At 30.0% G+C, this 16,264-nt stretch overlaps 1 protein-coding gene across 4 annotated transcripts in view; it reads right to left on the bottom strand.

The window, feature by feature from the left end:
• LOC126854126 (rho guanine nucleotide exchange factor 11) overlaps window positions 1–16,264 on the bottom strand; it is a 30,046-nt gene that overhangs the window by 6,165 nt on the left and 7,617 nt on the right. For 2 of the 4 annotated variants that reach the window (XR_007688062.1, XM_050600522.1), the window contains exons 7-23: window positions 15,368–15,622; window positions 14,449–14,727; window positions 14,148–14,237; window positions 13,955–14,068; window positions 13,734–13,832; window positions 13,338–13,430; window positions 12,901–13,094; window positions 12,296–12,585; window positions 11,740–11,916; window positions 11,404–11,460; window positions 10,029–10,164; window positions 9,252–9,333; window positions 8,467–8,519; window positions 2,719–2,990; window positions 1,309–2,637; window positions 806–922; window positions 314–487 (exon numbers count right to left, since the gene is read on the bottom strand). Coding sequence is in view for 3 of the 4 variants with exons in the window: in XM_050600522.1 (XP_050456479.1) it covers window positions 314–487; window positions 806–922; window positions 1,309–2,637; window positions 2,719–2,990; window positions 8,467–8,519; window positions 9,252–9,333; window positions 10,029–10,164; window positions 11,404–11,460; window positions 11,740–11,916; window positions 12,296–12,585; window positions 12,901–13,094; window positions 13,338–13,430; window positions 13,734–13,832; window positions 13,955–14,068; window positions 14,148–14,237; window positions 14,449–14,727; window positions 15,368–15,622 (3,811 nt within the window). In the remaining variant the exon portion in view is untranslated. The remainder of the gene's footprint in view (window positions 1–313; window positions 488–805; window positions 923–1,308; window positions 2,638–2,718; window positions 2,991–8,466; window positions 8,520–9,251; window positions 9,334–10,028; window positions 10,165–11,403; window positions 11,461–11,739; window positions 11,917–12,295; window positions 12,586–12,900; window positions 13,095–13,337; window positions 13,431–13,733; window positions 13,833–13,954; window positions 14,069–14,147; window positions 14,238–14,448; window positions 14,728–15,367; window positions 15,623–16,264) is intronic. The other 2 variants (XM_050600523.1, XM_050600524.1) reach the window with 2 other exon arrangements.

Here is a 16,264-nt window from a genome sequence, read left to right as displayed (position 1 = left end):
TGTTTAAATTTTTTTTATTCTCTTTCTTATATTATTTGTTGAGAAAAAAATACTATTTGGATGTATTAGTAATACTAGTAGTATATGCTATTAATTTATTTTAGTATAAAATTATACTTTTTTTGTGCACTTTAAATTAAATAAATAATTAATCAAATTTATTATTTTTTATATTCCTGTCTTCAATAATATATCAAGTCAAACTTGAATATCTTGTTTAGAAAAATATATGTTTCTCTTTAAAATAATTATTTTATAAGTATTAAAACTTCAAAAAAAGAATGTATAATAATAATAATACTCTTAATAATACTTTGGCTAATAGCAGCAAGTATAAGTTCAGTAGGTTCTTTCTCAGCAGATGGTTCAGATGCTATGTCTGCCACATGCTCGAAATCTTCTTTAGGAATATTTAATATATCCGCCATTAGTATGTGCTTCTCAAGTAGAGCCTGTTTGATTATTTCGTCCTTACGCCTCAAACATTCTAGAAAATGTAATAATTTCTTTTTTACTATTGAATTGTGTTTTGTCTCAGTGAAATCACAAAACTGTGTAATGTAAATTTTCTCTAAGAGATTTTATGTTAAAAATTATTAATTTATATATATCGGCTATACAGTATACTTGATACCATAATTATTATATGAAAGTATATATAATTGCAATAACTTTTGAAACAACATCATTCAAATTTGATAGTAAAAATTTCATGTAAAAAGTCAGCAATATTTAATAATTTGTTTTAAAACGATTAAAATAAAATAAAATAATTTAAAATTATATTAGAAAAAGAAGTTTGTACCTATTGGTGTAAGGACCGGCTCTGCAATATGCACCGGTGGTACTTCTACATGAACTTCCAATGGATCTATCAATGAAAGCTGAGTGCATGTGACCATTCGTAATGGTTCCGCTACACCTATATGTAAAAAAAAAAATATGAACCATCTTAAAAATGAATTTGTTTATTATATATGAATTTTATTATTATCATTATTATAAACTACTAGAAAATGTTTTATTAGATGCGTATTACACACATGGATCATAAGTTTCATGTTTAAAAGCTCTAATTCCATATTGCAAATCATATATTTGATTAAGACGCATTCTTTCTCTGATACATTCCGAAATAAATAAACTATGTGACATACAAATGTCACACAACTCGCATTAAATATAATAATATTAAATATAAATGTGTGAAAGAATACATATATGTATAATAAAATGTATCAAAGACTGTTCTTTCAGTTCATGAATTAATGTATGTGACTGTAAAATATGTTTTATTTGGAATACAACCTGTCATTGGCGACTCAACAGTCGATTGTTGCTGCATCCGTTGTTGCGTTTGTTCGGTCGTGGGAGTTTCCGTAGTCGTAGTGGTTTCCGGTGTTTCCTCATCATGCTCCTGCATACCAGCAGCAGCGTTTTGTCCAAGCTCCCTCGATTCTCTATTCTGCGATTGAGCTTTCTCAACAATTATGCTGTCTGCTTCTGAAGGCGATCCATCTTCCATCGCGTGTGTCGGTTCCTCCGGAAGCATAGTGGGCGGCGTTGGTCTTCTGCCCTGGCGATCGCGGGCCTTATAAGCTTCCACGGCCTCGGAGATGTGCTTACACCAGAGCTTGCGCTCCGCGGAAGACGGCGCCACTAGATTGTACATTTGCGCACCGTTCTGCGAAGTATTGACCAAATAAAGAGAGTCCTTTTCGGCGGCATTATGGCGTACGAGTACAGTGGAGAGCTTGACGATTGGACTGAGCACAGAATTGCCTGCCTGATTGGTCGTGTTAATGAACTTAAGAAGATATTTGTCATCTTGTCGATGTAAGAAGAAGATTGTATCGTCGAGTAGAACTACATGCAAATCCACCGGTTTTGGCACCGAGCGATTCGGCATCGATCGATTCGGTTCGGTGCGTCGCCACTGCAGCGGACCCTCATAAATCAATTTGCGCTTCGTGATGTCGAGATGCTTGAACTCTTGTACGGTCGGGTGATCGAACTTGTCAAAGGCCGATCGATCAATCGCTCGTTGGATGTCCACGAGTCGCTGATAGTCCTCGGCCTCCTTCACCGCCTGGTTAACGCGACTCAGGATCTCTTTACTCCGCTCAAGACTTCGTAATACGGCCGCCTTCTCTTTCTCATTATTGTCCGGCGTGTATTTAGCGAGGTTCTCAAATAGTAATGGGTACTTAGTGAGTCGCAGCATACCAGTGAGTATGTGATCTTTCAACTGAAGCCGGCGGCACAACGGATTCGCTTCCACTTCATTCAGGAAGGCGTTCAGTTTGGAATCCTTGCGTCGACGATCGCGCAAAGCATCCAGGGCAACTTGTTGCTTAGCACAGTAAGTCGATGCGGCCTTCTCAAACGCCTCGCCGGCCTCGCCGTCAAACATCTCTAGCAGAAGTTCGCCAACATCACCCACACACGGATTCTCCTTCTTCTTTCGCTTCATCGACTGATTAAAGCGCGAATGGATCATCAACATCTCGTCCAAGTTGGAGAAAAGCAGTTGAATCTGATCTAACGGTAGCACTTGGGACTCCAACAAAGGTTTGTGGAAGACATGCGAGAGCACTTTCAACGCGCGAACGTGAGAACGTTCGGTATGGAATAATTCTGAAAAAAAAAAAGAAAAGGCAGATACTTTATTTGCAGCCTCTTATATCGGGACAATTTTAGAGCGAGATGATTACACACCGTTAATAACATCCTGTCTCTTTTTTTCGGAATTACTGAGTTGTGCAAGAACGTCCTCGCTGACAGCCTGGCTCCAATCCGGCGGATCAGCCTCGACATCGACATCACTGTCCCACGAAGTTGAAGCGTTTGCCGTCGATGTGGTGGGATGTACCTGCTCGAGACTAGTACTGGGACTATCCAGACTCCTAGTCGATAGGCTGCTGTTTGACGAACTTCCGGCCGAATTCCCGGGAAAGATTCCAGAAGGCTCGCAATCGCTGGAACCGACTCTATAGTCAATCGTTAGCAATTTATGCATTTTGTTATCAATTAATTACAACATTTAATATCTTTCGATGTAGTTCACACTATCATATCGATTTTATAAATAGGATACATTCGACTCTTGAAGCCATAATGGTGTTGTCAGGTTTTGAATTAAATTCTTTTTTTTTAAGTTCTTTATCTTTCGAGACGTATTGTATTGAGAGTTTGTACGTTGAAATACAATAAATTAAGAAATTTTCTCCGTCATATTATATTGTAAATATTAAAAATTTTCCTTTTTTATTTTATATAGAAAGTATTACACATCTAAATTATTACACGCAGTTTTTTCGCTAATTTAAAATCTTATTTTTAACATATACATATATATTTTATCTTTAAAAAAAATAAATATATATATAAATTTATTTATTTATTTTTCGTTTAAGCTATAGATATTTCTAATTTTAGCGGTAAAATTGATAAGATCTTTGAAAATAAAGCTGTAGAAAGAGAAAATTTTGATATTTTCTCAATAGAAATAAGCTTTATTTTGCTTTCTAGCTAAGATTTTTCTTTCTGGCAAAAGGAGATTTCGATATGAAATATCGAATAAGTAATGTTATCGTAATAAAGTTGAATCACTTTTTCGTATCGCAAATAAACACAATGCCTGCGTTAATGAAAAATCTTTTTGCCTCGCGTGATTGTAAAAAAAAAATACCTTTCGGACCTCGTACGTCGCTCATTAAGACAGCGCAGCTGATCGCGCGCAGGGATGATGGCAGCGTCGTCACTCGGCATAAGTACTTCGGTAATGCTTTCATCAGCATCCGAATAACCCTTGGGGGTGGTGGCGGCATCAGCTGACCGATCCGAACGTAAGGTTGCCGCCACCAGCTCAGGATCACCCGGGATCTCGTTACCGTGAGAAACAAGACGAGGGCGGACGCGTCGGGAGCCGTGTTGCCTCATTTTTTTTTTTTTCCGTTTAGTCCTCTGAGGGCTTCATCGACACATTACACATGACACGAAGAAACACACGCGACTATCCGCACACTTTATCCTTGCATACATTCAATATAGATATTCTCGATTTATATGTTATTATACTTTATGATAAATTTCATATTTATATTGTGTGGAATAAAATATTGTTATTAGATGAGTTATTTAAAATATTTAGATTAATAAATTGATAGTGCGAAATTTTAAAGGTCGCTGGTTCAATATTGAAGAATTCACTATATAATACAGTGCAGTGGCATTTCAATCTAAATTGTATGTGAGGTAACGTTCCCAATAAAGAGAGACCTTTAAAAAAAATACAGAATATGCAGAGAATAGTCACGAGCTATATATATTTCTTTTTAATATATTTGATAGAAATTTTTTTCGTAAAAATGTTGACAGAGCCCGACAATAAGAGAACTTAATTTTAAGTAAATGCTGTAGAATCTTTTTTAGAAATTTTGATATATATTACTATAATTAATGTTTTAAATATTCATTTTGATGTGTCATTATCATGTATCGACCCCTTCTTCTTCTTTTATTTAAAGAAATTTTTGTTTTTATATATAAAAAATCAGCTATAAAAAATTATATTTTTTATTCAATTTTCTATAGTGTAGGTATTTGTATATGTGAAAGAAGAATAACTATTTATTTTATGTTTATTTTTTTTCATATTATTTTTGTTTTGATTGTAAGAAAAGATTGTAAAGTACTAAAAAAAGATAATTTATTTTATTCAATAATATAAATTTTTGAATTATTGAATAAAATCATTCTCATTTGCATTAACATAGTTCCATTAACATCCTACTAGAATGATTACTTTTGTGTATAATAATATATAGAGAAAAAAATTTCTTTTTTCTCACTCATCTGCATCTTGCACTAAATATCTAAAAAATTCGTGGCTCAAAGAATTGCGCTTAGTGAAAGACACTACAATCGTATTGATTCGAGGGTATCGATCGCTTCGGAAATAAAAGCCAAGACATATCCGTGCTCTGACATCATTCCATTTACCAACGTGCACCCATGTTAGAGGAACCTGATAAAAACGGATCAGTTTTTTTTCTCGTTCACACAATCTCTTATCGATTCTTTAAAATAGAGGTAAAATAAAGAGAGAGAGCTCTTTATTTTACGTAAAAATTTTCAGCCTGCATAACCGCGGCTTTTGAAGTTTTAGATTCTTTGATCCATCTCAGTTAACACATGTCGTATTTTCTCAAATAAAAATGATACCTATTTAGCTATATAATTATATCTATTTTATATATGATTAGAAAAAGAGAAAAAGAAGAGAGTGGAGACAGTGGAGACCGGCCTCTAATCTTCCTCATTCAAACTGTGACTTATATAAAAGCTACTTTTTTCACGAATTCGTAGTTTTTCATTTTCAAAATGTCGATACATTTTATTAAGCGTAATATGTGGAATAAAATTTCAATTGTTGTGTTACAAGTGTGATTTTGCTTTTTAATTTAACATAAAAGGTGTTTCGTTAATTCAAATTTTTTAATAGGACGCTAATTTATGTCCATTTACGATAATTTTATAAAAGGAATTAAATATATAATTAAGTATACAAAATAAAATTGTTTTTTTTTTACGGTAGAATAGCAATAGATTTCTTTTCGTAGAATTAATCAAATAAAAGATATTTAAAAAAAAATAAAAGACTATCTCTCTAATAGAGTGATCATTTTTTATTACTCAAATGCATTCCAAAAAGATCACAATAAATAAAACCGATTGAGTATTTTTTTAAAAATGTGATAAAAAATATATATAATATATATAATTTAGTTGTATTGCATGTATAGCGCGTCTCTTTTCTCTCTGCATGCCTTTCTAAATAATCTCGAGATGCTTGAAATGCGAAGGCAAACACCGTGTAACAAGCATCGATAGACTCATTTGTCATTCACCAACAAAATTATGAGCACGAGTTCTCTGGCCGCTGTATAAATAACCGCACATATAATATAGCTTTTTTTACAATGCGTGACATGAATTTCGAAATATGCACTTAATATATCATTTATCAGTATATTATTAGTTCTCTCATCAGTTGTCAATTAGAAAATGAGAAAATGATAATCGTGCACATCTTTCTTGGATTTAGATATTTAGTCCGTCGTATGTTTCTTAAATACTTCCTTAATTGACTTTCAGAGATAAAAATGGAAAGCTCTGCAGCATCAAGTTAGTCGCAACGTACCATTTAAAAATACTCTCGCACTAATCAAATCAGAATATCGTTAATTTGGAACAAATTTTATCGAAGTCTTGCTAAAATAAAAAAGCATCTGGAGATAATGAAATCGAAATGAAATCTCCAGCTATTTGTGTTATAAAAGATAAAAAAATCCTTCTCTAACGACATAAACTTTTAAAGAAATTCTATTTCGCATGCTTTCTTCCTATTCTTTATAAAAAAAAGAATGATAAGCAATGCAGTATTTTGTATTTTTTAATTTAAATTTATTAAAATAATCGAAATATATATTTTGTTTCATTTTGCCCAATGTTAATTTTGAGAAGATATTTACAATTATTATACATTACGATCACTCTTCATAAGATTTTATTTAGAATAAATTATTATTGATAATTTTTTAAATTGAGAGATATGTGTGAAAGTGCTTATTTAAAATAATATCCAAACAAGATGAGAAATACTCTTCAATGACATACATTTCTGTCAAATATTTATTATTTCTATATTAATAACGATTATAAATTAACACAGCAATGACAACCTTGTCAATCAATTATTTACTCTCAACATTTTCCATTGCAAATTTCTAAATTTTAGCAAGCAATATATACAGAATGAGTCATAGCAAACAGAACACTTGCATATCTCTCTTAGATCTAAAGATACGACGAGATGTGTAAAGCATAACTTAAATGGGATTCTAAGCGTTTCTAATAGACACACACATAGCTGAATATATGTTAAATAAAATAATTTCTTAAAAATATCTCTATCCCTCCTTCCCTTTCTTATATAGTTTTAAATTTCTATTTTATTTTCGTATTTATAATTCAACTGATATAATTAGTTTGATCACATACGACTGTATCATCAAACTTTGATATATCAATTGCAATAAGTGTAAAAGACAAAAATGATTTATTTAAAAAAAAGCATTAATGATTATGATAATTTTGAGGAAAAAAAAATTTAAGAAAAAAGAACATGCCATGACGTTCATTCTTTCTAAATTAAATGAAAAGATATTTAAATATTTTTTTGAAGAGATTTAAATAGCATATATCATATTGTCTATAAAAAGCATTTTTACAGCAAGATTGAAAACCCATAATAACCAAAGATTCGATCATTGTATTCGTTCGACTATTAAACTTTCCAGAAATCTGCGCATATCCCTTAATTATTAATCCACATATCCCCATCCATTGGAAGAAAGCACGATTTTATAAAAAACGAATAGAAAAAACGGCGTTGATTCATTCTCGGAAATTGAGTCAGCTAAAGCCACTGGATGCGAATCGAAAACTGCATAAAAATTTTAATCGATCAATTCAGAACAACTTTTACCATCGAATAATTAAGAAAGAGATTATAAAAGTGACACAAACAGATCCGAATCCAGGAGTGCTCTCGTAAGATTTCGTCGAGTCGAATTCTTTGCCGTGCCAAACGGAAAGCGGCCGTTTCAAAAGCGTTCCGAAAGCGTGGGTGTTTCGTGCTGTCGAAGCTACGCAATAGCCCATCCGCGGAATTGAACGTCACACTGGAGGCCTCCCGAACGAAGGCCCTGTATACACCTTCGTACGACAAGAAACGAGTCTGCGCTCTCTGCACGTGTTCATTATGGAAAACTGACTGAGGGAGGTGAGGAGAGAGAAGGGGAGGAACGCTGCCAAAAATTCACAGAGATCTGCGTTTCATACGACTTTAGCAGCACGTGGAGTCAAAAGCCTAAGTCTAATCAATCTTTCGTTCAACTTCATTTTTAACAACTCAATCCGATCGTTAAATTCGAATTTGACAATTTGTTTTCGATCGATATGATAGTGCGAACATTTCACACGCTCTTTACACGAGTATAAATTATACTAAAACATTTCAGGGATTTTCTTCTAGCTGCTGCTATATTTATGTTTATATATTAAATATAATATCTCTCCAATCGATATTTTTGAAGAAAAACGATCATAAAGAAAGAAATTTATCTATTTAATTATATACTTCGATAGTGTCCGATATAATTTATTGATAAACAAGACACTTGTCATGTGCTGTTGTAAATTCATTTTCACGATACTATTAGTATCCATCGTGATAATAAGTATCTACATTGTTATTAAATCTTATTGATCTTTCAAAATGATCTATAATATTTGCAATTTTGTATACGTGTGCAAACTTGTGGTCTTCTGCCACAACTAATTATCACACAAGAAACTAAGTACAAATATCAACATGTGATTATAATAAAAAATACTCACTTTGTTTTGGAGAGATTCGGATCGCTGGTCTTTCTTTTTTCTCTCAATTGCCGCTGCAATTAAAAATATGCAAAACTTTAGTTATAAGTTTATTTAAATTATATATAAGTATATTAGAACAATAGAATTTCATTGCTAAACAATGTAGTAGTATATGATTAGTAGTTTATGAAGGCTTGATACATTTTTTGTGATATATTTTTCTCTCGAAATGTCAAAAGAATATTTCACAATTACAATTTTTAATTTTAGTAATTTTAATTTTAGTAATTAATTTTAGTAATTAAGACAGAATAGTAAAATAAGAGATTACAAAATATCCTCTCATAAAAAAAAAAATATATCAGAATTTAAAAAATATGAGAATTTATAAATTCGCTCATTATTGAAGAAAAAAATTGAACAATGCGCCTAATTCTTTCTGTAAATTATGTAATAAAATTATTAAAAGAGATAAATTATCCAAATTTATAGGACACGCACATTATCTTATACAGAGTGTCTAGCCGTCAATGGATAACAAAAATTACTCTAAAATCATTTTCTTTTTTAAACACAAAAATTCTAATATGAAAATCGAGATACGCAGATATGTTTGTATGATAAAATAAATTATTAAATATATTTTGTCCGTGTAAACGTGATTTCAATCAAATTCTTTATATTATTACATGATTTTAATACATTAAAAACATAATAAAAATTCAATATTTTTAAATTGTCATATAAAATAATTTAATGAATAATAGTTCTAGCATTATATTGAATAATGTGTTTTTAGTTACCTTATGATGTATCCGCTCCTTGTAACTTTCAGACCTGTTGATGTTTGACGTCTTTGGCTTACTGGAAATATTTTGCTGGACCCTAAGTAATCGTAATTAACAAAGCGTAAATCTTTTTACTGTCTACGAGACAAAAAAATCGGACACAGAATAATGAATATTCATTATCAATGTTCGCAATATGTAAGTAAAAAATTATGTAAGTGAAAAATCAACAATTTTTAAGAATGTTTGATGTTAAAAAAACGTGATGAAAAAAATGTGATTTATTTATAGTTTTTACATTATTTATAGTTTTTGATAAGAATAAATCCTTGTATTACTTTCTGGGCCTGTTATTCAATTAAAATATTTATATAAATTTTAATAGATTTCGATAGATCTATGAAATTTAGTTCATAAAATTGAAACAAAAAATAAAATAATATAAAATATAATCGATTTCAAATTCAAAGCATTTTACGCATCAAAAGACATTAAAACAATAATTGAATAATGATTAATTATTGAACTTAGAAATATAAATAAATGTATTAATAGTTTTGTAAACCATTTTTGTGCAAAACTCAGTATTGATAAAAAAATAGATAAATAGCTAGAAAAATGTGCCACTATCATAAGGCTAGCTCCAAAACGGTGAAAAATTTCCTCTGCGAGGAAAATTTTACTTGATGACCGGCTTAGAACCAATCAGAAATGCTTAAGAAAGTTTCAGAATGGCCATCGAGTAAAATATTCCTCGGAGAGTACGTTTTGGAATACAGCCTAAATACATACATTTCGGAAATATCTTCTCGTGATGAAGGATTGTCCATGTTATCGGTATGATCATTAGTTCCTCCTAAACCGGAAATTCGTGACCTTTCGCAACTGCTGCGAGTATTTCCAGCTATACTGCTTGACCGTTGTTCTCCTAGAATTACAAATATCAACGCAGAGTTCAAATTAAGATCGTAAACAAAAATTTTATAATTTAGATATATGATTTTTAACCAGACGTTTTACAATTTATTTATTCTAACTTTGTTATTCTATAATAATCTTAAAAAATTTCTCTTAATTCTAATATATGTATGTGTGTATGTGAAATTATCAACTAACTCATTATTATCCGCCTGTAGGCTATTATTCCGAGTATCTACAGAAATATGTCACACGTAAATTACTTTATTTAACCGATTTTTTTTTTTACTGAAGCATATTTTTTGTAAATTTTTTAATGTTTTTATTTTAGTATAAGGAATACTTCCCGTTTGTCAAGTTTTTCGTATGACAATGAGTTTAGTAATAAAAAATTCAATTTATAACTATATTAAATGTTATATATATATATATATATATATATATATATATATATATATATATATATTGCCTTATATTTTGCCTGTTATTATGTTTCTTATTATATACCTTATTATATTCTTCACAAATACTTTGTTATATATCCTATCACAATTTTCTCATCGTCTGTTATATATTTTCTTGTATATAATGTGGATAGCAATGTGTGTGTATTGAATAAAAAAATATAAGCACTATTTATTGTTTGCCAAAATTATCCGACAAATTATATAAATGACGGAAAAAAACAGAAAAAAATAACGCGCAAGCAAAGATCTGGTAGAAGACTGATTTGTTTCGAAGCTCATGGTATTCCGCTCGCGCGATAATATACTGATATTATTGACAGCGATATATATATTAACAAGGTCGTATTATTCAATAAAGAACGCATTCAATTTGACGTTTTCTGATATTTAATTACTGATGTATATTATTAATTTTGTTTATTAATTCTGAGAGTGTTAAAAGAATAAAAAATATTTTACAAAAGTAATTATGATCAAGAAATGCAGTTCTCTCTAACCTTTCGCGTTCAAATATATAGTATGATAATACAATTCTGTAATGTTACTGCAAATTTTCTATTGAATTGATAGATTTTTTCCAATAATATCATAATTTAGAAATAATTATTCATTTTAAATAAAGTATAATTTCTAAAAAAGTAATTGCATCAAAGAAATAAGTTAATTTAAGAAATAAGTTAATTTTTCTGCATGTAATTCTAATATTTATTAAGAAATTTTATTATTTAAAAAAGTAAAAAAAACAAAGAAAAGATAATGGGTGAAAGAGAAAAGAGACTCACCATTCTCCCCATCCGTTAGTGTACCGGAATCTTCTTCATTTCTTTTGATTTTGTCTACTGCAAATAAAATAAAATAAAGTAACAGTTTTTTTAAGGTAAATAAAGATAAAGCAATGCAAGACAAAATGCTAATATCGATGTGCAAATATCTCTTCATGAAAATCTTATTATCTTACTTTCTATATAGGATACTTTGCAAAATTCAATATTAATAATTTTTTTATAGCATTATATAAATAATTAAACTTAATACTCGATAAACAAATTGTTTTTGTCTATAATTAATATCTATTATAAACTGATCTAATTTACATAAAATATTGAAACTGATCTTACAATGTAATATATGATTCTGAGAATGATGGTGATGATGAGATGGAGGTTTCCTCTCAGGTCGAATGCGCTCCATCAGTTTACTGATTCTATCATTGGCTCTTTCTTTTCGCACCAAAGGACCCGGGCAATTTTCCTCTACCACACGAACACATTGTCGATGTACGCTGAGAGAACAATCTGTCAATCAATCAATAAACAATCATTTTATATATTATATATACAATATTATATAAAGAGAATATATAGAGAACTTTTTTATATATAAAGAGAACTTTTACAGATTCATCAAATTATACGAATTTCAGAGAAAACGAGATTCTAATTATTTCAAAACTTACATATAATATGTCTCAAAATCACAATTTATGAGATAAGTAATAAGTAATTTATAATATAATAAATCTAATATCAATACCGATTACTTTCTTGTTTTATTACAATAACTGGAAAACATATTTTTAAAGTTTGAAGTTTATAAAAAGTGTTCAAGAGAGATCTATTTTTTTTCTGTTCGAGTAGTCTTGTAAATGTTATTATGTATATATATCTTGCATACCACTACATAAATATCCTTGAGGACCGATACCACCAATGATAAGTTGACAATGATTGCAGTAAGTTATTGTAAAGTATTGATGTGCCACAAAATGATGTCCTCTAATCGTCATTTTACGTGTTTTTCCAGTAAGCAGCCGTGCTTTGATGTTGGATTTGTCTTTCGCGACAAAAGTAGGTACCCGATCGGCCCATACCGGTCGCAATTGAAATATCTTTATCAATATTGTAGCTAGACCAGCTGCTGTTGTGAATAACCGCAAATCCACATGTTCTTTCTCTATATCCTCCCTAAAATTTTGAACAATTTTTCCTCATTATATTATCCGACGTAATAATATGTATCTCTTACAAAAATTGTCAATGATATATTTTTAAGTATATAGTTATCATATTGTTTATTGTCGTTTTTGTCTTATTATTCATTGATCAATTATAGAAAGTAAATCTATAAATCGGAACAAGCTATAATTCTTTTTAAATAAAAGATTATATATATTATGTTATATACACATAATCTGCTTTTTATAAACGTACATAATACGTTTACTGTAATACTGAGTCTCCTAAAGAAAATTGTTCAAATTCCATGCAAAATAATCTTACAAATAAGGTTCCATCTTTGGCAGCAGATATGTCTCAATAATTTTTGTTTCACGCGTTTTGTCGGATATACTCTCATCAAGCGAAATATCAGTCGGACCAAAGATAGTGGCCAATCCTGCGGTTCTTTTTTGTTGGAAATGTGTCAATTGTTCGTTCAATTCTTCCTTCGCTCTATTACGTGCTTTCCAAAATATCTGCATAAAAAAATATTAGATAGATTAAATTTTGCTAAAAAATTTATTGCACTTGTTAAATTCAAGAGAAAAAATCGCCAATATTTAGTTTAAATTTAACTGTGCAAAATAAAAAAAAGAGTCGCAGGGAAATTTTTATTATTTAGATTCTCATAAATATTTCTGGATAAATAAATTAAATTAGAATTTTCGGATAACTTACACAACATATATAAAATTAATTTACTCAATACTTTGACATACCTTTCTAAGAATTTCTTCTTTATCAGATTCCTTCAAGAGAACATCGTCTATTTCATTCGCAACATTTTCATCTACATTATGTAGACGTAATGGCTGAACAAAAAGTACTATTTATTATATCAACATTTATGTAAGTGTAAATGTCAAAAATAATATGAATCAAATTTGAATTTTGTTAAATGAGATAAAGCATCCTTAAAACACATTTAGATTATAAAGTTGTTTTATAGGAGTAATTAAAAGATAATGTAAATAATAATTATAATTACATATTGCAAAAAGTTAGTACAATAAATATAAAGAATGCAAAGTAAAAAAAATGTGTATATAAAAAAAGAAATTATAAATAATTTTAAGAGTTTTCTTTGTGTATTATCTATCAAGTAAAAGACTTACCGCACCAGGTACTAAGAAACTAGAATGAATCTCATATGCCCATTTTCTCATTTCTTTGGCATTTCCCTCCTTATATAAATCCGTTATCAAATAAAATAACTGTAAGAATATATCAATGTAAATATTTATAATTCACACTTTTACTTTTACTTTTTATATACAATTTTATATGCAATTGTATTTTATATCTTTAAGTACAATAAACAATCAATTATACATACCAGGCTAGAAGGATCACTATTAGATAAAACGTAATTAATAAATACAGCAAGATGTGCATGATGTCCCCACAACCTGGATAAAGATTGAAACGGTCCATGATCTTCCAATTGACCCTGAAAATATTAAAAAGTCAACAAGACCTGAAGACCTTGAAAAGCATTTCATACACGAATTTTTGAATGATTATCTTACAATTTCTTGATCACTAACATCATCTTCTTCCATTGACATAATTGGCTGTTGGAACGCTGGCAATCCAGGAATGATATCAGTTGCAAGTACCTATTACAAAAAAAGTTCTTATTATAAATAAGCTACATAAAAAGAAGTAGAGAAATAATATTTACATAATATAAATTATATATGTATATTTTTTATTGCATCTAACATTATAATCCAATATAGTTACAAAAATGAATCAGGACCCTCAATAAGAAAATCAATAAATGATATGCAATGTTTGAAAATAGATTAAAATCAATAAAATATTTACATCGTTTGGCGTAGACGAAAAGATATCTTGTCCTAAAATGGGGGCTGGATATGGTGGCGGTGGTGTCCCCGGTGGTGTAATACGCGGTAATTCATTGACATCTATATCATTGTGTTTGTGTCTTGGAGGTGATAGATCACTCATTGATTCAGATGCGATCAATCGTCTACTAGCTTCTGACGGAGATATCGCTGTAGTTCCTAATTGTTCCGGACTCGACTTTGTTCGTTGATGTTTGGTGAGCGCATTTGAAGCGCTCAAATTGGCATCCTGAGAAAACTAAAAAATAATGCATTACGAATAATTATTAATATATATAATTATGTGTGTGTATAATATATAATTGTGTGTGTGTGTGTATAATATATGTTACAGAGTTTGGCTATTTATTCCAAAAATAGTATTCTATTTTCATAAAAAAAATATTTATATAATTCGATTTATATAAAAGATTTTAGTATATATAAGATCAATCCTTATATAAAGATCGTGTGTGTGTGTGTGTGTGTAGTAGGTGTATATATATTTTTCTATAGAATATTTATTAAGTTTCATTTATATTCACTTATATTCTTATATATAATATTTATAATTTTTTCTTAACTTTAATTTAACTATAATTTAACTATAATTTTCAGTTTACTAGAGTTTATTATGTTTTAATTACAAAATTAGATAGTAAAAACAAAAAATTATTTGAATAATTACAAACAATTAGTACATTGTATAAGTTAATTTTGAACAGTCTGAGAGGGAGGGAATTAACAGTCATTTTTGAAATCTAAAATTTTCCAATTTTTAGATTCCCTGAATTTTTTATGACTTAGTTATTATGTATATACATTTATCAGCACGAGCATAAAACAAATATAAAACAATAGGCATTAATGTAATGGTATCGGATGATTAGGCTACTTACAGAGTTAGGAATACTGTGACTGACTGTGGTCGAGGGCGTTAAATGAGTCAACAGATGTCGATCCAGCTCCGGCTGGGTTGTGTTTTGCGTATTTACGACAGGTGGAGGTCTGGGAGGCAAAGGCGGTGGAGAGAGACTTTGCATGGATAAGGATTTACGCGACGGCAGGGGAGGTGGCACGTCTGTGCCACTGCCGTTATTTGAGAGTGGATAATAGCCCGAGGAGCACGAGGTGTTTGTTACCAACGAGCAAAGCTGTAAGATACAACAAAAGATTGCTGTTACCGAAAAGGCAAAGCTGTAAGACACAATGATGGGTTAGCAAAAGTGGGCGAAAGCTTCGGTGCATTCGGTAGATCGTTATATAAATTGATTTGTTGTCGGTGGTACAACTGGGAAAGAGATAATTCTAAAAAATAAAAAAAATGTAGAGTATTATATAGACAGTATTATATTTTTATTCATATTCTGAAATATGTTCTGTTCACTGAAATAAATTCATTGATCTATCATCCTCACATCATCAAAAGTGATATAATCGAGAAAAGATATTTATTTTCCGATTTTCTTGAAAGTTTTGTATATAAAAAAAAAATCTATATTTATAGAAAAATGTTTTCATTCAGAATTATTCATTTTCCACTTGTACCCTAGTAGTTTGTACCCTATAACAAACTATTCGGTATTAACCCATTTGCCACATTGATAAGATTAAATGTCAGATTTATGCAGGGCGTTTTCTTAGAACCTTGGCTATAACAATATACAGTTTCGAATTGAGTAAGAAATTCAATTCTTAATAAAAAGTTCAAATGAACATAGTATAAATAATACATTATATTGCATATCGTTTTTTAGCAAGCGCATGTTTATAGATATTTATTGGAGTTTTATAAT

Source organism: Cataglyphis hispanica, chromosome 13, assembly GCF_021464435.1.
Source record: "Cataglyphis hispanica isolate Lineage 1 chromosome 13, ULB_Chis1_1.0, whole genome shotgun sequence".
NCBI classification, from domain to species: domain Eukaryota; kingdom Metazoa; phylum Arthropoda; class Insecta; order Hymenoptera; family Formicidae; genus Cataglyphis; species Cataglyphis hispanica.
This window is presented reverse-complemented; position numbering and strand designations above follow the sequence as displayed.